The 24,409-nt window shown below is 43.3% G+C and overlaps 1 protein-coding gene across 3 annotated transcripts; it reads left to right on the top strand.

Annotated features, from left to right (window-relative positions):
• The first annotated feature begins 1,041 nt into the window (after positions 1-1,041).
• LOC143275338 (divergent protein kinase domain 2A-like) lies at positions 1,042-24,115 on the top strand. 3 transcript variants are annotated; one of them, XM_076579363.1, is made up of 9 exons: positions 1,053-1,137; positions 2,672-2,727; positions 3,920-4,555; positions 5,532-5,798; positions 11,254-11,376; positions 15,131-15,308; positions 16,371-16,547; positions 20,220-20,309; positions 20,956-24,115. In XM_076579363.1, the coding sequence occupies exons 3-9, from the start codon at positions 4,127-4,129 to the stop codon at positions 21,195-21,197; spliced, it is 1,506 nt and encodes a 501-aa protein (XP_076435478.1). In that variant the 5' UTR covers positions 1,053-1,137; positions 2,672-2,727; positions 3,920-4,126; the 3' UTR covers positions 21,198-24,115. The 3 variants fall into 3 exon arrangements, with proteins under 3 accessions (XP_076435479.1, XP_076435478.1, XP_076435480.1); XM_076579364.1 differs by lacking the exon at positions 2,672-2,727 and having other exon boundaries at positions 1,042-1,137; XM_076579365.1 differs by lacking the exons at positions 1,053-1,137; positions 2,672-2,727 and adding an exon at positions 1,189-1,359.
• Positions 24,116-24,409: the final 294 nt, after the last annotated feature.

Below are 24,409 nucleotides of genomic sequence, written 5' to 3' on the forward strand. Positions count from 1 at the left end.
ACTCTATGCAAATGTCTGGAACAGAAGAGGCATTGGTCTTGAGACCAAACTAAAGGTGTACAGAGCAGTAGTTCTCCCCACACTACTGTACGCCTGCGAAACTTGGACAGTGTACCAACGACATGCCAAGAAGCTGAACCACTTCCACACAACATGCCTAAGGAAGCTACTGAACATCAAGTGGCAAGACAGGACCCCAGACACGGAGGTGCTTGCAAAAGCCACCCTTCCCAGCATCTTCACCATCCTGATGCAGTCCCAGCTTCGCTGGGCTGGACACGTGGCGCGCATGCCAGACCATCGGCTGCCCAAAAGGCTCTTCTATGGCGAGCTGCAACAAGGGAAGAGATCACACGGAGGTCAGAAGAAGCGCTTCAGAGATACTCTGAAAGTCTCTCTGAAAGCGTTTGATATCAACCCTGACTCCTGGGAGGAATCTGCAGCGGACCGTGACAAATGGCGCACTGCTGTGCACAAAGGTGCCAAGTTGTGCGAGGCCAACAGGACTGCTGCAGCTGTTCAGAAGAGGCAGGCCAGAAAGTCACGGGCAAACAAGCTCCCTGACAATGATATGCCTGTTCTTGTCTGCCCCAACTGTCAGCGAACATTTCGTGCGCAGATTGGACTATTCAGCCATCTGCGCACTCACAGATAGATTCATGAGCATCCCCCCCCCCCACCACCACCCTCCCCCCATCCCCCAGCTGGATGACAACGATGGTCATCATCGATCTCGATGGACACACACCACCAGTACAATGCTTTGCATACTGTATACGAAGGGAAGAAACCTTTCAACATGAGAAGGGATAACAGTATTGCTCTCCCCTGGAAAGGGAACGCAAAGCCTTGGCAACACACCCATCTCGAGTCTTCACGCCCACAATACACACTCTCCCCTCTCCTCAACGTGACAAGCATAATGCACGTCCACGCCTTGTTGTGAACACTTTTCAGTCCGGAAAAATGTAGATATTGCTGTTCACGCTGTTGGGTATATTGTTTTCCGCTTTACTGGTTATTTGGTTCGACTTCGGTATCCAGACATCAACATCGCTTCCTGGATAAACGGACACAAGAGCAGACGATAGACGATAACACGATGTCAGGATGAAAGGATTTTGAAACGAATATCTGGTAAGAGCAGTGAACATTTCGTTTGTAAATTTCCACAGTTTTCCCTCTTAAGACGGAGTGAGCAGTGTTTACAACAAGGCGTGCACGTTCACTCCGTCAGTCACACAGAGGAGTGGAAGGGAAGAAACCAGCACTTCGTTCTGTTTGTTGTTGGTGGTGCATTGTTTTCATTTTCCTTCTCCATTTTCGAATGTATTCACGTTCTTCAAACTCCAGGCCATGGTACAGTATCTTGATGATAATGTGCAGTGTGTTCACAGTAAGCCCACCAGTTAACTTTGCTAAGTTAGTGGATTGTGGTTCGTGTCTGGTCCAAAGTGTCAATACAGTTCGCATTTATTCCTTTCAGCAGCACTCACACTGAGTGCACACACACACACACACACACACACACACACACACACACACACACACACACACACACACATACATACATACACACATACAAACACTCACTCACTCACTCACTTGCACACACACACACACACACACACACACACACACACACACACACACACACACACACTCTCACTCACTCACTCACTCACTCGCACAAACACACACACACACACACACATTCACTCACTCACTTGCACACACACACACACACGCACACGCGCACGCGCGCACACACACACACACACACTCGCACACACACACACACACACACTCACTCACTCACACACACACACACACACACACACACACACACACACACACACACACACACACACACTCGCACACACTCACTCACTCACTCACTCACTCACTCACTTGCACACACACACACACACACTCCACACACACACTCACACACACACACTTACTCACTCACTCACTCACTTGCACACACACACACACACTCACACACACACACTTACTCACTCACTCACTCACTTGCACACACACACACACTCACACACACTCACTCACTCACTCACTCACTCACTCACTTGCACACACACAATGGATGAGTGACTGGCAGTGTTTTTCCTGACACAATTTTGAAAATGACACAATGAAAGATGACTGCTTTGAGTCTATAAAAGCTACATGTGGAGAAAGTTTATGAAACCTGTTGTTTGTAAAACAAGACTCACTTTTGATAAGAGGTGTCCAACATTTTAGACCATAGGAGTGGGTGATGGAAAAAGAAAGAAAAAAAAGAGGGGGAGGGGGGTAGGGGTGACCAATGGCGTCACCAGCCCTCCCCCTCTCCTGAAGTTATACTAAATACTCTCCCTTTCCAGTCCTTTCATTTCCTTTCTTCACCAGCCCCCACACCCCACACCCTCCACACACATAGTGACATACCCTTTTCCCCTCACCCACTCCACTTTTTTTTTATCCATCCACTCCACTACTACACTTTTCCCCCCACCCCACCTTCCTACCCGTTCTAGACCTCCTCCCATCTCCTGTGACTCTTCTGGCCTGATCTCTGCTCACTTCTCTGTTCATCCCTGCCTTATTTTACTGATCAGTACTCATAACTTTTCTCAAACTTTGCTTTTTCCTCCTCTGTCATTTCCAGCTGACACAGTCCCTGAAGACAGACCTGTGGTCTGAAACAGACATCTCACATCAAAAGTGAGTCTACTTCTTAATTTTTACAACCCACAGTTTTTATAGACGAACTCCACTGGTACATACTAAGCTGTTGGCCTGCATCAAAGATAAATCATATAATGAAAGATTGGCCTACCTGCAATTACCAAGCTTAGAGCACCGAAGAAAACCAGGTGACATGATCGATGTCTACAAGTACTTACATGATTTGTACGATACAGACAGACCTCGCCTCGAGCTAAACACCAGTCGGGACACCAGGGGGCACTCCCTGAAGCTGGCCAAGGGTAGATGCAGGCTTACAGTACGCATCTGGTACTTCTCCCAGAGAGACGTGAACACCTGGAACAGCCTGCCTGAGGAAGTGGTCACAGCCCCATCAGTAAATAGGTTCAAAAGCAGGCTCCATGCTTTTTGGAAAGGCAGTTCAACTGTCCATGATCCAATTTGTCTTTGTTAGTCTGTAGGCATTATACTACCCACACATGCCACAGTAACAGTAGGAGCGTATGGACCATGTAAAGGCCAGAAGGTCTACACACTGATTCTGTCAAGTCCAAGTTCAAGTAGTTGAAAATGACCCACTCGTTTTCTGGTAAACAGGTCAAATGACCCATGGTGTCCTGGACCAAACCTGAACTATGTGTGTGTGTGAGTCACTGTGTGTGTGTAAAACAAAGATTTGTCACATAATATCAAGCTGTTGCTTCACAGCGCTTCCGTGCAAGTGGACCTGTGGCCTGGTAGCAAAGTACCTGACTAGGAAACCATGCAGTGTGCATGGGTTCGAGTCTCAGATATTGACTAGGATTATCACTCCCTCCTCCGCTACACCATTAGCTGTATCAGGGTGCTAGTGCAAGTGAAAGAACCCATGGCACCAGTTCCTCCTCCACAGGCCACTCCCAACCCCCCAGATTTTGTAAAACTTTTCATAAATATTATGTCAATCACTTTCTTGGGTTCCTATTATGTGACAGATTGAATGTGTACTATTTTAGTGAATGAGTTATGTGCAGGTTTGAAACTTGGGTTTGGGATTTTTTTTTTTTTTTTAACTGAGTTTCAATGAGGTGCATTTTGATCAGTCTTTTAAAAACTGATCGCATCAACCACCATCATATGTTGCTTTTCTCAGTATATTTTCAGTGTATTGTTATATGTTATTATACATATAATGATATATCTTATCAATGCTGTCTGTCTGTTTCAGGTACGTGGTAACTGTCTCCAAGTCATTCCAACAGTCCCATGTTCAATTGAAAGAAAAAACGGAATGAGAATCCTAATACCTATGAGACACTTTATAATGTTGACTTGGTTAATTTGAAAATATTTCAGTGATTTGGTATTTTATAAATTCAAGAAGAACACAGTAGGCTTCAGTGACTCCACACAGAGAAAAAGGACAAACAAAGCCATGTTGCCAGGGAGTAGAGTGCGTCATCGCAACAGCGCTGCAAGTGTGACAGAAGGGATGGAACGACTGTCGTCCGTGATGAACGACTCGGCACGACGCTACCGACGACTCCCTTTAGCTGGCAAAATCGTCTTCTGCCTGTCTCTCCTCTTCTCCTTCCTGATGTACGGACTGATCTTCCGGCATTTCATGAAACACGACGTCACCCACGACAATTTCCTTGATGTTCCCAAGTGCCCTGCATGCTTTGGATCCAGTGGATGCGGTCTCATCTATTATGACCAGATCCAGCTTACCGGATGGTCAAACTATCGCTTTACTGATGTCTTCAACTCCAAAAACATCCGGTACGCCACCATGTCCAGTTCTCAGAAAGTGGTACTGAAGAAGATGGCGACAGATTTAGAACTGGCGGAGCTGGACAGCAAGGTACAGTCCTCCAGAATGTACACTAGCTTTCTGTTGAATACAGAGTTGTGTGTCTCTGCTTTCCTGCTTTCCACTGCACTGGACCTATCTTTCTGACTTTATCAGTAGTGTGTGTCTCTGCTTTCCTGCTATTCACTGCAATGGACCTATCTTTCTGACCTTATTAGTGCTTACACTTCCCTCAAGAACCCCCCACTCATCCTCTGACGGTTACCTTCTGAAAATTCCTTGTGTCGGTACAAGAATTTGTATTATGGTGAATACTCTTTCCTCTTTGCTGCTTCTCATATCAGATCTGGAACAACCTTCCACATCATATTTTACATAGTGCATTGTGATTCCTTTGTAAAACTGTAACCTATGGATCAGTGGGAGAATTTTTGTTTGTTTATAGTCTGAGTCCAGGACCACAGTCATGTTGAGAAGTAGCAGCTTGATCTGTTCATGAAGGTTCAGTACAGGCTTCATTGTACTGGAACTGGTGGACTACTATTTTATTGTGTTGATGTGTAATCTGTTAAGGACTGGATATGTGCTGAGAAAAAACAATTTCCATGAGTTGAAGTCAATCAAATGCTTGATTTTGGACAGTTGATAGGTTTTGGGGGGCTGTCATTTTGCATGGGGGATTCCAAAAGAGATTGTCATTCCAAGAGGACACGGGAGAGAAAAGATGGAATGGTCATGAATGGTCCATGTGATTTGTAACTTTTTCTTTTATGAAAAGTGCCCTGAGCTGTTAGAGAAAGAGCACCATACCATTGTATATCATCATTAGTATTATTATTATTATTATTGTAATTATCATCATTATTATTATTACTTAACATTATTGTTATGAGAATGGTCATGATTTTTTCATGTAATCTGGAACTTTTCTTTCATGGAAAGAGCCCTGAGCTGTTAGAGAGAAAGAGCATCATACAAATGCACATCATTTTTCTTTTTCTTTTTTTTCTTTTTTTTTTTTTGCAAGGTGTGCAAGAGCGCCAACCGGCCAGACGGCTGCGACGTGGCGCGGGTCCTGTTCCTGACGGACGTGGCAGTGGCGATGAGGAAGGAGCCGCTGCAACCAAAGCACCTGGCTCAGACGGTGGGCATGTTCACGTGCGCGTCGTACCGCCTCCTGGACCGCATGTGGACCCGCTACAAGGAGGTGCGCAAGCAGAAGAAGATCCTGGTTGGGGACAAGCTGCAGCTGTGGTACACGGCGTCCCTCAACCCGGAGCCTCTGCTGCTGCAGGTAGTGTGTTGTTTTCAGTTTGGGTTTGGGTTTCTCAAGGAGGCATCACTGCGTTCGGACAAATCCATGGTTTAGATAAACTCACTCTGGACGAATAGATTTCTCCCATGCTTTCCCCTGCAGACAACCAATTTCTTAGGGTAAGGAAAAAAATACCAAAAAATACAAAACACACAGTAACTGAATGAAATCCCTGTACTTGACCCACTGACCCCTCTTCTAACGTCATGTGTACACCCGCCCCCTACCCTCTCTTCACAGCCCTCAGAAGCTGAGTCAGTGTCAGTACCTTTTTGCTGGTAGCTTTCTTCACTGCAGATACTGTATTCAACGTCTTCATCATCTTCATCAGTGTCGAAACCTTCAGTTTGAAGTATTTCAATCACTTCAGCAGCAGTTGTGATCTAGTTTGCTCGAGAAATTTCCACTTGTATCGCCTGTGACGCCTTAAAGCTTATACTGTGCTCACAACATTGCACTTCAATTTTAACATGATGGCTGATGAACCATATTATCATCTGTTTCAAGTAACTTATTCATAAACAGAAAGTAAAGAAATAAAACAAAGAGATACACAATATAGTGAAATAATGCAAAAAAACAAAAAAACAAAAACAAAAAAAACCCTCAACAACATCAAAACATAGCCTTTTTCTAACAGCTTTTATATTATTGAACTTATTGAAGAGCACCATCTTGAAAGGTCAATCCATAAATGGGACATGAAGGTGGAAAATTCAACACTGTTAAAAAAATTCTGTCTCTGTCTGTCTGTCTGTCTGTCTGTCTGTCTCTCTCTATATATATATACAAATATATATATATATGTGTGTGTGTGTGTGTGTGTGAGTGTGTGTGCTTTTTTCAGGGATGTTATGATTGTATGATCTGTAAACTTATATGACAGAATCAGTGAGAAGATAGTTCAGTGTCATTTGGCAGTTTATAGACTCCAGACTTGTCGTGTGCATCATGTCAGTCACAGCAGTGGGCAAAGGCTGGATGGAGAAAAGCTCATGAGAAAAGGTGACAGTCAGCAAGTCTGATTTTATTAAGTATGCACTGAAGTAGGTGCAGAGTAATGTGTGTGTGCGTGTTGGTGCTCATGTATGTTTATGTGTATTTGATCGTGCTTTCATATCTGTGAAACTGCATGTTTGTTGCATATCTGCTATGCATGTGTGTGTGTGTGTATGTGTGATCGTGTGTCTGCATGTTTTACATTTATTTGCTTATTTATCTCTTTTTTTTTGTCTTTTTTATATTATTATTATTTTATTATCTCCAAGGGCAAGGGCTACGCCTGACAGGCAGCATAGTCCTAGCTCTCATTTCTTTCGTCAGTTGTGTTGGAATGTGATTGTGCGTTGACGTGAAAGTTGTGTATGTACTTTATGATGGAGTGGAGTATACACTGGTGCTTGTTTTGTGCGATTCTGCCACCGGAACTTCAAGTTATTTGGACATGTTTTCTGTGCAACCTGGCAAGTATTCTTGCTTGTCAGAGCACGCCATTTCTTCACCATCCCCTTTCGCACGCGCAGCCCGCTCTGCGTGTTCCTGAAGCTGACCTCTACCACAGGCCCTTGCTTAATGCTCATTCTCCCCGTGTGTCTTACACACGGGACCAACTCCTGTCCGTGCCTCCTGCAGCACTTGACCCTTCTGTCATCGACGCCATCACAGGTGTGGGTATAGGTTGTCACCTCCCCCGTGTTCGCACTCATCGTGCAGGACGTCGCAAGCAGAGGAAGATAGCTGTTGTGTGTGGTACTGGACGTGTAACTTCCACTGACCACCCTGTTAAATGCATCAACTTTAATAACCATATTCGTGTACCTCTGTCCTGCTTTCCCTCCCACCGCTCAACTCAAATTTCTCTAGGTCTGTTCAACGCCCAGTCAGTTGGTCCTCGCCTCAAACGCTCAGCGATCAACGAACATCTGCTCTCAATCAGCCTCGACATCCTGTGTATCACAGAAACCTGGCTTCGCAGTACTGGGGATGAAGCTAAGTGTCGAGATCTCGCTCCCCCTGGCTACACTACCACCTCCTTCCCTCGTGTTACAACAACTTGCGGGGGAGGAATCGCCTTCGTTGTGTCAGACAGGCTGCTTCCACACACAACGTACACATCTGCCTTTCCCTTCAACCATGCCTCATTCGAACTGGCCCAGCTTTCACTGTCGCTGCCACATTCCCACCTCAATGTGTTCTGCCCCTACCGTCCGCCACCAAACAAGAAAAATAAACTTTCTGATACGATGTTCATAGAACAGTTTCCAGACTTCTTAGAATACGCTAATAGTTTACCAGGCTCTCTACTTATTGTTGGTGACTTTAATTTTCATTTTGATTCACCCACAGTTTTATACCTCTAAATTACTTGAAATTGTCAGTTTGTTCGATCTTAACCAGTCTGTAACCGAGCCTACACACAATCGTGGTCACATCGTCGATTGGGTGTTGCACAGAAATGAGGACTGCCTCCTGAAGTCTACCACCGTCGATCACACCCTGTCCTCCGACCATCACAGTGTGACGTGTCATCTGAACCTCACCAAACCTCCCACGCCCCGTGTGTATAGGGAGGTGTGCACACTGACCTCAATTGACTTAGACTTATTTAAAGCTGACCTGCTGACTAATATCCCTTTTAAGCCGACTGCTGACCAGCTATCCACTGTCCTACGCGCTGCACTCGACAGGCACGCCCCGTCGACTCGGCGCCTGATCTCCAATCGTCCCCCGTCGCCTTGGTACAACACCGTGGGACCAGAGCTGTTGGAGGCCAAGCGGGAGAGAAGAAGAGCTGAGAGGCACTGGCGCGCCACTAGTTTGACCATCAGTAGGGACATTTTTCAGACAGCCAGGAATAATGTAACAAACATTGTTGACAGGGCAAAGTCAAAGTTCTACTCTTCTAAAATACTTGCATGCACCACAGCCAAACAGCTTTTCAACGCTACGAACAATCTACTAGGTAAAATGAAAAACACTCCTCTCCCTACAACATTTTCGGTGCAGGAACTCCCTCAAAAGTTTTCTGACTTCTTCACCGGCAAAATATCATGCATTCGTGAGAAGCTTGACTCTGTTGTGTCTCCTTCTTCACCCGTTCAAGAACGCGTGTACAGTGGTCCTGTTTTACATTGTTTCCAACCAGTTACTGAAGATTTTGTGAAGAAAGTGTGTCTGAGCGCTTGTCCGAAATCCTGTGAGCTTGACCCTGTCCCGTCTTCTTTGTTGGTTGAATGTATTGATGTTCTACTGCCACATATTACTCATGTCATCAATTCTTCCTTGTTGTCTGGTTGTTTCCCTGAAAGCTTCAAGTCTGCTGTTGTACGTCCACTCATCAAGAAACCATCTTTGGATCATAATTGTTTGAAAAATTATCGACTTGTCTCTAATCTGTCATTTTTATCAAAACTGCTAGAAAAGATCATATTGTCTCAGCTCTTAGCTCATCTGGAACAGAATGGCTTACTTAATTCCCATCAGTCAGCTTATAGACGTGGTCATAGTTGCGAAACAGCCCTTCTTAGAATAGTGAATGATTTGCTTTCGGGATTTGATGAGGATAAGATATCTGTTCTCGCTCTCTTAGATTTGTCAGCAGCTTTTGACACTATCGACCACTCTATCCTCTTGAACAGACTTAAAACTTCCTTTGGTATTCGTGACACTGCACTAGCATGGATCACGTCTTACCTGTCAGATCGTACACAGAAAGTGTGTGTAAATGGTACATACTCTAGAGTATCTGCCTTGAAATATGGTGTCCCACAAGGGTCCGTCCTAGGTCCTGTTCTTTTCGTGCTGTATGCGGCTCCTGTGTCGGATGTCATCAGTCATCATGCGATGTCGCATGAGAGCTTTGCTGATGACACACAACTTTATCAGTCGGCTTCCATAGCTGAATTTGATGCACTGATGACTCAAACACGGGAGTGCATTGCTGGCCTAAAGGACTGGATGACTCTCAACAAGCTGCAATTAAATGATGATAAGACTGAATTGATGATAACCTGTCCAAAGAAGTTTGGTCAACATCCTTCCTTTCCTGACTCTGTTCTGATCAATAGCACACCTGTTTCACTTTCTCCCTCTGTTCGCAGTCTTGGTGTAATCCTGGACCAGTCTCTTTCCTTCCAACAGCACATTTCGAATATCTGTAAAGTTGCCTATTTGGAACTGCGTAGAATCAGCTCTATCCGCCACTATCTCTCAACCGATGCAACCAAGACACTTGTATGCTCTCTGGTTCTCTCAAGATTGGATTACTGCAACTCTCTTTTGGCCGGCCTTCCCAAATACCTGTTAAACAGACTCCAACGAATTCAGAATAACGCTGCCAGACTCATTTGCAGAGCTTCTAAATTTGACCATATTTCTCCTCTTCTTCAGTCTCTCCACTGGTTGCCTGTTTCTGATCGAATAGACTATAAGCTATCCACTCTGACCTTTTCTGCAGTCAACGGATCTGGCCCCAAGTATCTTTCTGAACTCCTCCATATCTATACCCCATCTCGCCAGCTCCGTTCTTCCTCTGATACTCGACTTCTCAGGATACCTCACGTCAGAAGTAAGACCTATGGACACAGATCGTTTTCTTTTCAATCGCCAAAGACGTGGAACAAGCTCCCTGATAACCTCCGTCATTCTGATTCCCTCGCATCTTTTAAATCTCGTCTCAAAACTCACCTTTTCCCTCAGCAATAAGTTCAATTGTGGCAGGTCCACAACTACATGCATGTATATGAATGTGTATTGTGTGTGCGTGTGTTTATGTAAGTTTGTGCCTGCCTATGTGTGCGCATGTGTTAGGGTAGCTGTTAGACACACATGTATGTTAAAATGTATGTATGCAGTGTGTGTGTGTGCGTGCGTGCGTGCGTGTGTGTGTGCGCGTGCGTGCGTGCGTGCGCGTGTGTGTGTGTGTGTGTGTGGTCACATTTTGGTGTGTGTATGTAACATAGATATAATGTTTTATGTTATCAAAGCGTTTTTGTAAAGCACCTAGAGCAGATTTCTGGATAGTGTGCTATATAAGTATCCATTATTTTTTTTTTTTTTTTTTTTTTTTTCAAGGCCTGACAAGCGCGTTGGGTTACGCTGCTGGTCAGGCATCTGCTTGGCAGATGTGGTGTAGCGTATATGGATTTGACCGAACACTGTAACGCCTCCTTGAGCTACTGATACTGATACTGAAGTACTAAATATCTAAAATATGCATTTCTGAACTAACTTTACAAAGATCTTTGCAGACGCGCGCGCGCACACACATAATACACACACACACACACACACACACACACAGAGTTTTATCCTCACCTTCACTCACCCACACCTCCTTTAAATCTTTTTTTTTTTTTTTTTTCAGTCAGATTTTTTGTTGTCACTTGCACCCACAGATGAGTTCAATGACCAGTTCCGGTTGGTGTCATTACAGACCTTTCCTGCAGCAGAGCGCTGGCCCTTCCCAGAGTACTTTGGAGCGTGCGGACGACAGATCATCGTGGAGCATGTTGGGAGGACACTGGAGCAGTTCTACCATGAGCCCTTCCACAAGAGGGTAGGTACATGTCATAATTTTGCTTTATGCAGTCTTTTGATAATTTTGATAATGATACTTATATAGTGCCTATCCTGTCGGAGACCAAGCTCTAAGCGCTTTACAAACTCGGGGTCATTTGCACCACAGGCTGCCTACCTGGGCAGAGCTGACTGACGGCTGCCATTGGGCGCTCCTCGTTTGTTTCCTGTATCATTCAGTCACATTTCAGGCACACACATACACACTCAGACAGACTTGTAACATTTTACAAGCATGACCGTTTTGTTCATTTTTCCCCACATTGTAGGCAGCCATACCCTGTTTTCAGGGGTGTGCATGCTGGGTGCGTTTTTGTCTTTCAGGTCTGGCCTTAAAACCCACCTGATTATTATCATTATTGTTACCCCAACCCACCGAACGCTGACATGGATTACAGGATCTTAAATGTGCACATTTGATCTTCTCCGTGTGTATAAACACAAAGGGGATTCCAGGCACAAGCAGGTCTGCACATGGCTGACCTGGGAGATAGGAAAAATCTCCACCCTTTACCCACCAGGCGCCGTTACCGAGATTTGAACCCAGGACCCTCAGATGGAAAGTCCAACGCTTCAACCACACGGCTATAGCACCCATAATAGTGTATGATAGTTGTGTCTGGCAATCTGGCAATGACCATCAGAACAGCAGAGGATGCAGCTGCTGTCCCAGCTATCTGGGCTTGGATTTGATAAAAGTGGATTGCGTATTGCCCATGTTACACCCCAACTCTCTCGGCCAAGAGGGTTTTAGGACAGTCAGTGCTGGGTTGGTTCCCCAAAGGCCAACAGCTAGCCCCGAAGGCTGCAGCACTAAGAGCCAGTGCAGTCTTGCCTCCTGGTTTGAGAGTCATTGTCCTTCACAAAAGACTGAGCTGTAAAGGATTTCCTATTGCAGTGGAGAAATGGTTGATCGTACAGCCCTCACATTTAGTAATAATGGATACTTACATGTAGCAGATTTAAAAGATTATATATCAGAGTGAAAATTACCATTACCAGTTGTTGAAAAAAAAAAGGTCTTATTTGTTTGAATCAGTAGATGTAAGCAAAAGGGAGTGAATCATACACTGTTTTAAAAAATAGTGTTTTTTTTAAGTAGTTTTGTCCCTTTGTGTCATTGTCTTTTTTGAGTTGTATGCCTTGTGAACTTTGACATTGTGAGTTCTGCCTCACTGATGGTTTTTTTGTTGTTTTTTTTGTGTGTGACCACATCTCAGTTCAAAGTAGCCAGTTCTGGAGCAGTTCACTTTTTTTGTAACAACCCTTATCAAAGTGAGAAGGTATGTTCTTTTGTAAATTATCTTTGGTTAGAAAGCTAATAGCTTTTGAAGGATTAGGGTGTTTTTCCAGCTTATTGTAAGTATTAAGGGCATGTTGTGTTTAGAATTTGTTCATTTTCACTGAACTGTTTAATCATTTTGAACTTGATTACAGCTGCATTTGGTTTTAAAGTAACCAGTGCTGATTTTGTGGTACTTATGAATGATTGCCATCAAGCTGATAGAATGTTGAATTGTTTCATTGATTATGTTCCTTTAAAGTGAGCTTGTATGTATTATTTGAACACTTTTGGGCTGAATGGTTTTGAGTGAATGTGGTATGAATTTGAAATGTATTTGTTTGTAAATGGATCCAGATTATGAGTTGTGTAACAGATATTCATGAACCCTTTCGCTGCCAGGAAAATAAGATTTAAGTAAAATCTATTTGCTAGGGTTTTTTCACAAAAAAAATGGGTATATATTTTCAAAAAAATCTGAGCTCATTGTTATTGGAGAAAGACCCATAAAAGTATGTATTTTCTGAAAGGTAAATGAATAAAGAATACAAAACATATGTTTTACAATTTCATAAATTTTCAGTGACATGCTTTTGTTTTGAAATCAGTGTTTTGTTTTTTGTCACATTTTCAACTTGTTCATTACAAACATTAGTCAGGTAATTTACACTATAATATCATATTTTCTGGAGAAATGGATAATACCTGCACACACAAATTATACTAGAACAGCCGCGATAAAAACATTGTGACAACTCCAAGTGATAACATGGATGTGAGGCCACACCCCCTCCTCTTCACCCCTCACACAGGTCTCCACCCCCTCCTCTTCACCCCTCTCACAGGTCTCCACCCCCCTCCTCTTCACCCCTCACACAGGTCTCCACCCCCACCTCTTCACCCCTCACACAGGTCTCCACCCCCCTCCTCTTCACCCCTCTCACAGGTCTCCACCCCCTCCTCTTCACCCCTCTCACAGGTCTCCACCCCCCTCCTCTTCACCACTCTCACAGGTCTCCACCCCCCTCCTCTTCACCCCTCTCACAGGTCTCCACCCCCTCCTCTTCACCACTCACACAGTCAATTTATCCAATTCTCATTCAACCACGTTGACCGAGTGCCAAGAATGTCACTCACAATGTGTGCTGTTAATAATTCGGTCACTTTCTGTCATCTGCTATAGCTGTACAGCTGGCATCACTCACTAATAGTTCAGTCTAATATCATCATCTTAGATGAATAGACTATAAATAAATAAACGAACGATCACTAATAGTCATATCTTAGCCAGTCTCTTCATTGCTTCCTTTATTTTCTGTCAAATCGTCCGATAAAAGTTCACCACTGTCTCCTTAGAATTTACGCATCAGTTCTTTCTGAGCATCAGCTAACGAAAGCAATCTTGGTCAATCGCATCTCTTGGTGTCCGGCATTTTGCTGAGCGAGCGAGGAGCCAGACACAAACACTTCGGCAGTAACCCAACCAAAACATTCAAATAAAGGACTGCCTCATGACATAGTGGGTTTCTAGCTGTGAATAGAATGTAAAATGATTCCCCAAGCTAAAGCTACCAGTATTTTTGTCAATGAACTCAATGCAAACCAAGGAGAAGTCAGAATATTTCGATGACGAGTTATCTCGTCTTTGTGGCAGCGAAGCATACATGCTTGCACTGACAAGTTATCTCGTCATATAGGCAGCCTAGGGGTTAATCATAATTGTTTGATTTTGTGGTTTTCATTTCAAGTCAACATTTGTTACAGTCAACATTATTCACTGAAAAAAGAAAGAATAAACAGCATCAGTCCTTTTATCTCTGATTCCTGTGCCATGTCTGCCTGTGACAAACAGTCCTTACCCACAAATTTTATCATTTCTCATCTCATTCCTAATTTTTATACTGAACATTTTGTGCACACAGTTTGGTTAAATTTTGATGTAAAAATGTCTCGAAAATACCTTTGTCAAAGGAGGATAGTTTTTGTCTGCTCGATGTTGATGATTCTGCTGATAGGGATCCTGCTGGCTCTTTTTCACCCCAAGAAATGAAAATGGCTGTGATAATTACAAAGAATACGGGTGTGAAAACTGTCAGTGCCAGCTTTTGCTGTTGTCACAAGTACAAGTTAACAGACTGAATGTGGAAGGGTCAGGTTTGTTTGGCGATGTCTCATGCTCAGTATTATTCCTGTTTTCCAAGACGTCAGCTAAGAACTATTCATGCACTAAACTTGTAAACAGCACAGCTAAACTCGGAATCCTTTTTTCATCACCGACACCAAATTTGGTGATGACTGGGCTCCATTCAGGCCTGCAGGGCAGGGATCGTTGGTGCTTTTTACAACGTTTTTCTTGCAGTTTACGAGAGGCAGGCTGAGGCCAGCAGGCAGAAGGTGGAGTCAGGGGCAGTCACAATAATGTCAGTCAACTTATCCTTTAACTTCCTTGCAGGCAGCTCTAGCGCTGGAACTGCTGAAGATCGCGGAGCAGCTGACCAACAATGATGAGGACTACGCCCTCTACATCACCGACCCCAGCTGGAGCAACTTTGGCGTGGACGCCGCAGGGAAGGTTCGAATCCTGGATGCAGAAAACATCATCGTCGTCGACAAACAGGCCATTGACGCCAGTGAGTTTCATTGCTTTTTCTTTCTTTCTTTCTTCTTCAATCTGTTGACTGTTGCTGACGAGTGTGCTCATCAGTGAAGGGCTATTTCCTGACAGATGTGACAGAAATGACATGTCGGGACGCATCAGTGAAGGGCTGTTTCCTGACAGATGTGACAGGAATGACATGTCAGGACGCATCAGTGAAGGGCTGTTTCCTGACAGATGTGACAGGAATGACATGTCGGGACGCATCAGTGAAGGGCTGTTTCCTGACAGATGTGACAGGAATGACGTGTCGGGACGTATCAGTGAAGGGCTGTTTCCTGACAGATGTGACAGGAATGACATGTCAGGACGTATCAGTGAAGGGCTGTTTCCTGACAGATGTGACAGAAATGACATGTCAGGACGTATCAGTGAAGGGCTGTTTCCTGACAGATGTGACAGGAATGACATGTCAGGACGTATCAGTGAGGGCTGTTTCCTGACAGATGTGACAGGAATGACATGTCAGGACGCCAGTCACCAGTCTTTAGTCTTCTGGGATTGCAGTATTTTTGTTCAGAAAAGTCATTAGCACCATTTCAACTACACATGAAGTAGTTCTTGCACTTCTGAGTTTCAGTTTCAGTTTCAGTTTCTCAAGGAAACATCACTGTGTTTGGACAAATCCATATACACTACACCACAACTGCTAGGTAGATGTCTTACCAGCGGCATCACCCAACACACTAAGTCAGGCCTTGAGTGCATGTACATGTATATTTGTGTGCCTATCACAGTGGATCTCTTGTGCAGAATTCTGCCAGAGGACAACACTTATATTACCATTGGTTCTTTTTCAGTGCGCCAAGTGCGTGCTGCACACGGGACCTTGGTTTATTGTCTCATCCAAATGACTTGACGCTCAGTTTGATTTTCCAGTCAAACTGCAGAGAAAAGGTGGGGGTGGGATTCAAACCCAGACCCTCACAGACACTGTATTGGCAGGTAAGCGTCTTAACCATTCTGCCACCTTCCTCCTTGCTCTTCAGATACAGGCCCCAGTGACTTCATCACAACATTGTGTGTGTGATTCCAGAAAAACCGCCGGAGTATGAGCGCTTTCTGCAGAGCGAGCACTCTCTGTGCACTGACGGGGACTGTCTGGCCATGATGCCACACCGCCTGTGCAGCCGTCTCCATAGCGACCACAACTACTACGCTGTCTGCAACAGACTCCTGGACCCCGCGCTGGAGGACAGCCTGATGCCTGGAGGTGTGGTGCTACTCTTGGCTTTTTTGTTTTGGGGGTTCTTTCAGTCTTGAGGGTCCTGGGTTCAAATCTCGGTAACGGCACTAGGTGGGTAAAGGTTGGAGATTTTTTCCGATCTCCCAGGTCAACATGTGCGGACCTGCTTTTGTGCCTGAACCCCCTTCGTGTGTATATGCAAGCAGAGATCCTGTAATCCATGTCATCATTTGGTGGATTATGGAAACAAGAACATACCCAGCTTGCACACCCCCGAAAACGGAGTATGGCTGCCTACATGGTGGGGTAAAAACGGTCATACACATAAAAGCCCACTTGTGTACATACGAGTGAATGTGGGAGCTGCAGCCCATGAATGAAGAAGTTTTTGGGGTTTTTTTTCTTTTATTAACATGGTTTCTCTCACTGTGAAACACATGCTGATTGACTGCTGGGATCTACATGATGATAGACACAGACATTACACGGCGGATTCTCTGAAGACTTTGTTTCGTGATGTCCCTCCATGGACGCTAATTAATGGACTTCTTAAGTGAAAAGAAGTTAAACATTCCTAATCAGATATCACTGTTTTAAACTCTGGAAATTTTTTTTAAAAATTTTGAGCGAAAAGATTAAAGTGGTAAATAGTTTATATTGTACTTCTTTACCCTCAGCTGGAAGTAGATGCTGACATGGTCACAGCCCTAGTGGGCGGTGAGGCTCTCAGCACCATAATGTGATTTGGTTTGACATGCTTCCCACAGATACCACCAAACAAAAGTTCTGTGCATTTTCTGGACGTGACTAAAATTCTTCCATTTAAAACGCACAGGCAAATGGAGTCAAAGTTTTGTCTGCAACACTGCAGAGAAAGTGATTCGTGGATGTTCTGGCATTGATGTCTGATTGTTGACTCGTGTAAACAAAGTGAGTCTATGTTTTAACCCGGTGTTCGGTTGTCTGTGTGTGTGTGTCTGTGTGTCCGTGGTAAACTTTAACATTGACATTTTCTCTGCAACTACTTTGTCAGTTGACACCAAATTTGGCATAAGAATAGGAAAAATTCAGTTCTTTCCAGTCATCTTGTTTAAAACAATATTGCGCCTCTGGGATGGGCACAAAAAAATTCAGAATGAAGCCTAATTATATGCAAACTGCATTTACTGTTATATTTATATTTTTTGTATTCTCTAAACTTGGCACTTTGATCTGATATTCTGACCCAACAGCTAGAGCAGTCATTATTATCATTTTTTGTTCAAACAGGAACTTCTTTTGCTAAGCATGGAAGTTTTATTTATTTTGCAAACATTTTGGTGCAGATAATAAAAAAGGGAAATTACTCTGTAATGCTAGGGGAGTTAATTTGTGTTAAACTGATCTTTCTCATCTTAAACATTACATTTTGAAATTATACTCAATACATAAAAAGCTTGGATTTTTTTTTAAGTGTATCACAAGTGAGTCTTGAAGGCCTTGCCTCTTGTTTTTGTGATTGTTTGGGTTTTCTTAAAAGATGTTTTATTAAAGCATCAATAAGTGCTTTTGGGGGGGTATGGTACCAGTCAGGTTTTATTAAAAGACTATTTTTCTTGAAAAGGTAGACTCAGTGGAGCTTTGCTGACTACATTTCCACTGAGGTTGGAAAAAAAATAAAATGAAATGAAATAATGATAATAGATAGATAGATAAATGAATAAGTTAATGAATAAACATAAACTATTATCGGTGAACTGAACATCAGTATGTGTAGAATACCTGAATTCAGGACTCTGTGTGTACATAACTTGAAGATGTTTGTTATTTTTCATGTTTTTTCTTGTTTGGTGTCATATACTACTGTACCATGTGAAAGTGATGCAAACCAGGCCTGTTGCTTTGTGGTTTTCTTGGTTCAATCATCTGGTTCAATTGACAGTCTATAGCATATGTTTAGAAACTGTTAACTCTCTCTGGACGACAGAATGCATCAGCATTCCTACACAATGGAATAGCATTTTCCACAAATAAAAATCCATCATGCGCTGTACATGTGATTTTGTGATTAGCCAAACAGTGTGCTATTCTAGGTCACTCCACAACCGAATGGTATGATTGGCCATCCTGTAATATGTGCCCTGTCTCGCACACATGCTGATGAAGAGGTGGATGATGACAAAGAAGAAAGTGAATTAAGTGCAGAAAGCGAGCATGGGTATGTTTATTCAGGGTGAAAAATTGGCTTTATTTTCTACATAATGGCAAAACTGTAAAAATAAGATGAGAAATTTGATTTATATATATATATATATATATATATATATATATATATATATGTAATAGCACAACACGAAATAAACCAGTTCTGAAAGTTCATTTTCTTACTCTGTATTTTGTATTTTTGTAAAAAAAAATTCCAAACCCTTTCAAATGGGCCATCTGTGGGGAAAAGCAAGGGAGAAAACTTACTGTCCCGAGTGAGTTCAATTTTGTTTTCTCACTCTGTTAGTTCACTGATTAACTAGTGTGTTGAATTATATTCAGATTTCTCATAAATTTTGTCATAGATTTTTTTTTTTTTTTTTTTTTAAAGCACCTTTGGTTATGTATACTTTATTGCAGTAGTTAGCATGCTAGAATTTTCTTATATTTATTATTGCCTTATGTTACCCTTGCAAATCAGTTGCCGCTGTAGTATCCTGCAGTAGTTTAATGTATTAATGCAATATTTCTTCTACAATGGTATGTATGAACTGTGCAAAATTCCTGGTAAAGATAATGATGTTTCTCATTTGAGAAATATTACCTTCAATGCAGGGGCGTCCAGGGGGAGGAAGGGGGGGGGGGGGGGTGAAGGGGGGAGGGGGGTGAAGGGGGGAGGGGGGAATGAGAAATATTACCTTCAATGCAGGGGAGGAAGGGGGGGGTGAAGGGGGGAGGGGGGAATGAGAAATATTACCTTCAGTGCAGGGGAGGAAGGGGGGGGGGGGTGAAGGAGGGGGGGGGGGGTGAAGGGGGGGGGGGTGAAGGGGGGAGGGGGGAATGAGAAATATTACCTTCAATGCAAGGACATCGGGGGAGGAAGGGGGGGGTGAAGGGGGGGGGGGGGATGAGAAATATTACCTTCAGTGCAAGGACATCGGGGGAGGTTGGGGGGGGGGGTGAAGGGGGGGGGGATGAGAAATATTACCTTCAGTGCAGGAACATCGGGGGAGGAAGGGGGGGGGGGTGAAGGGGGGGGGGATGAGAAATATTACCTTCAGTGCAGGGACATCGGGGGAGGAAGGGGGGGGGGGTGAAGGGGGGAGGGGGGATGAGAAATATTACCTTCAGTGCAGGGACATCGGGGGAGGAAGGGGGGGGTGAAGGGGGGGGGGATGAGAAATATTACCTTCAGTGCAGGGACATCGGGGGAGGAAGGGGGGGGGTGAAGGGGGGAGGGGGGATGAGAAATATTACCTTCAGTGCAGGGGAGGAAGGGGGGAGGAAGGGGGGCGGGGGGTGGGGGGGGGATGAGAAATATAACCTTTAATGCAAGGGAAAAAAAACATTTGAGAAGTATAAATTCAATGCAAGGTGAAAAAAAAAAACAATCATTACCCTATGCGACCAATTATCATTTGTCACACGGGTAAAGGAAATCAAACTAAATGATGGCAGTGAAAGGGTTAAAAGCCTGTGTGACCCCCAGCACTGACAGTGTGTGGTGTGTGGCAGGACTGCTGCATGACATGCCGGAAGAAGCCAGGGACTTCTGGGACCTGGAGCACCTGTTGAAGGAATGTTCCCTGCCCTCCAAGTACAAAGGTTGGTGTGTGTGTGTGTGTGTGTGTGTGTGTGAAGCCTGACTGAATGACAGAGAAAATGAGTAATGAGCGCCCAGAGGCAGACAGCAGTCGGCTCTGTCCAGGTTGGCAGCTTGCTGTGCAAATTGCTGTGTGCTTTACCTGTTTGTAAAGTGCTTGGAGTTTGATCTCTTTGTATCTGTATCAACCAATCAATCAAATAACTCCATGTTTGTTAAGTGCTGAGTGTTTTGTGTCTGTCCAAAGATAGGTGCATTGTAAGTATCCATATCGATCAATCAATCAAATAACACCATGTTTGTTAAGTGCTGAGCGTTTTGTGTCTGTCCGAGGATAGGTGTGTTGTAAGAATCAATCAATCAAATAACTCCATGTTTGTTAAGTGCTGAGTGTTTTGTGTCTGTCCGAGGATAGGTGTGTTGTAAGTATCAATCAATCCATCAAATAACTCCATGTTTGTTAAGTGCTGAGCGTTTTGTGTCTGTTCGAGGATAGGCGCATTGTAAATATCAATCTATCAAATTATTCTGTGCTTGTAAAGTGCTTAGAATTAGGTACCTGACCGAGGATAGGCCATATATGAGTATCCATATTGATCAATCAATTTAACATTTTTCTTCTTTTTCCCCCCCCTCTCCTCACAAAAGGTCGCATCTTTGCCAAAGACAAGCTCATCACTGCTCTGAATCGTCTTCAGGACAAAAGCATGGAGCACCTAGAACCCCCACCCAAAATCAACCCGGCCGGCGTACGTAAGCTCAAGCCCAAGAAGGAATTATGGGAGTACGCTGATTATGACGATGGGGAGGAGGAGAAGGGTGGTGGTGACAAGAGTGGGGGGGAAGATGTTGAGAGGGTGCTGGATAAGAAAGGTGTGGTGCTTGAGTGAGAGGGTGGGTGCTTAGCTGTTTTTGTGTGAGTGTTAAAGCATGCATGATGGTTTATGTGAAGGTGTGTGTTAATGGGGCTGTGTGTAAATGTGTGTGTGTGTGAGAGAGAGAGGATGTATGTGTGTTGAGTGTGCTTGTTTGTGTGCGAGTAAAAGAGTGTGTGTGCCAAGTTTCGTGCGTGTGTGGAAAAATGTGTGTGTTGTAAAGGTGTTTTGTGTGTGTATGTGTGTGTGTATGTGTGTGTGTGTGTGTATGAAAGAACTGAGCTTCATAAATGTGAATTATTGTGATGTATGAATGTGAGAATGTTATGTGTTAACTTAATGAATAGGTAATGCTTTCAAATGTGTAGGGAATGTGCTTGCTAGCATGTGAACAGTCAGTTGTCCTAACCCAGCAGGCTTACAGGACACAAGACACACTAAAGAAACATTCAGTGCCTCTTGTGAAAAACGATTGTGCAATTGAATCAGCACATGAGCCTCCTCATCATTCATGGTTTCATGGGCATGGTTCTCCATCACTGATCAGCACACATACAGCTGAACCAGAAGCATTCAGTGACAAGATACATGGGAGTCATTAGGGGAGCTCTAAGTGGTCAATGTTCACAGTACATATGGGTACAGCAAGGGGTTGCATCGTGCGAATGTGCATACTACATAAAACACGTCATTCTGACGCTACAAGTCTTCCTGTTGTGCAGGTAGGATGGTGTGTAATGGCAATTAAAATGAAGGGTTACAACACATGGGGTACTGAGACGGAGGATACCAGTTAGTTCAGAAAATGGAAAAGTTTGCTGCTGCTGTTTTGAAGTTGGCTTGATGTGAGGGACAGACAATGCCAGGATGTAATGAATTGGTTGTGATTGCAAATCATCTGCATCTGTTCATCAAGACATTGAGCACTGGGATGGTCACTAGCTCTGCAGTGTTTGCCTATATGGTCTTTTTAATATACTTCTTGTTTGGCTTTGAAGTATTTTTAATCCTTTTTTTTTTTTCCAATTTGCGGATGATAAATGAAGCAGAAGGGCTGACGTCCTCAGCACAGGCTAGTCTGATTTACCTTAATGGTTCAGGTGTGTTAGTAACTATATTGTTTTGCAGTTGTTGTTGTTTTTCAGAAATGACAGGGTTTTGTGCTGTCAAATCTATCATTTAGTTGGGCTGCCCTGTGTGGTCTGCTGGACTATAAGCTACATTATCACAATGTCACTTTTGTGAAGGCTGGAAAGAGAAATTTTAGTTAACAACATTAGTTGGCATATGTCATTTTTTTTTTTTTTTTTTTTATTGTGGGCATTTGCTGCTTTATATTTCTTCGATTTTCCTGTTTGTAGAAGCAAAGCTTTATGTTTTTGACCATTTTATACTGCACCATTTTGGCTGCCATAATTTGTCTAGATGTGTAACATTTTTTCTCAGTGATGCAGGTAGGTTTACCCTGATGCTGGGAGTCTGACACTTGTTGGAAGTGCAAACTTTCCAAAAGCAAAGCTTTTATGTGTGTGACCGCTTATACCCCACTATTTGATTTAGGCCATATGTACGCCATAATTTGTTCACTTGAGAGATTTGTAAGTGATGAAAGGAAATTTTCTTCCTAAAATTACGTTTAAGTAACATACCCCGTGACCCACTAGTGCAGACTCCGGCAGGGGTCTGATTCCTGTCCTGTGCAAACTACTATCCGCCTATGCGGAGAAAACAAAAGTAGCTACGGCCGATAACCTCCCAAAGTAGGTTACCTCCCCTGTGTATCCCTGACTAGCGCCCTCTTTTTCCGGCAGCCATCTTGACTCCTGTTCCTGTGCTCTGCATACGGCTAATTTTTTTTCGTATTTTCTGTCTGTTGATTCTTCGGCGCTCTTGTTTTGTGTCTGATGATGAATCACAACAGGTCACAAAACTACTTGGCCCGACTGGGAGATCAAGCTCATATTAAGGCGCGATCACAATCAACCGGCGGACACAGTGAATACTTAGAAAAATCGTGTTGGCACTTACTTTCAAAAATTAAAATACAAAACTCATTTCATTACTCATTAAAAAATAATTTTATTCGGACTGGGACTTAATACAGGTTTTCCAAAAGGAGTTGAAACATTTTGTAAGTGATGCAGAGAAGTCCATTCTGACTTTGGTGAGTTTGTCCAAAAAGTGGTATGGGCTGGTGCAGGGGAAAAATCAGAAAATGAAACCAGCGGCACAGTTATAAATCTGTTGCTTGAGGTGAAGAATTAACCTGCACGAGTTGAAAAGGTGGGACAGGATAAATATGTCCACACATGACAGGGCTACAGTTCCTGATGTGGCAGACATTTGCAGGTGTAAACTCCAGGTAGTTAAAATAGATGCTGCAAGAGTGTGTGTGTGAGATTTAGATTAGGCGGGAGGGGATGTGCATATGTGTGCATGAGTGAGAATACAGAATATTATATATTTTTATCGTGTCATGTATATATATATATAAACTGCAGGTAGTGAAAATAAACAAGTGTGTGTTGAATGTGTGTGAGTGTGTGTTTAGGTGGAAGGAATGTGCACGAGTGTGTGAGAATACAGAATCATGTGGACCTACACAGAATATTGTATATATTTTCATATATTGATCATTTTTCCATTTTGAAACTTTATACATTCCAGTAGTTTTATGTTCCTGTATTTTTAATCTTAGAACTCCACTACATATTTACCAACACATTTTGTTTTCACTTTTGCTCATAAAAAAGGCATATCTTACCTGTACAGATTTAGTTTTCATTTCCTGTGTAAATTTGAAAATGAGGAAAAGACCATGGGTTTGTGAGGCAGGCAGGGAGAGTTTTGGAACCGATTACAAGTGGTCTTTTTGTATGGAATTATGTCGAAGATTTTTTCCCCCCCCTTGGAATAAACCATTTCTCCAGGTGTGTGAAATGTGATTTTTGACAGAGATGGGTTGTTTATATTTCATTCCTTGAAGCAGTGAATTTTAGAAAATATACAAACATCAGAAGGAAAGGGATCAAAGATTTGTCATTCTTTTAACAGAACAAAAAAGGTTTTGGGTGAAAGACAAGAGAAAAACATAAAATCTTCAACAATACAATACAATCTTTCATGAAAAGAGATCCGGTTTTTAATCATGACAAAGTGAACAGTTGATAACTGATCACATGCTCCCATCTCTCCCACACATGCATGCATATTTTCAATGTGCACTT

The sequence above is a fragment of the Babylonia areolata genome, chromosome 30 (assembly GCF_041734735.1).
Source record: "Babylonia areolata isolate BAREFJ2019XMU chromosome 30, ASM4173473v1, whole genome shotgun sequence".
Taxonomy (NCBI): Eukaryota; Metazoa; Mollusca; class Gastropoda; order Neogastropoda; family Buccinidae; genus Babylonia; species Babylonia areolata.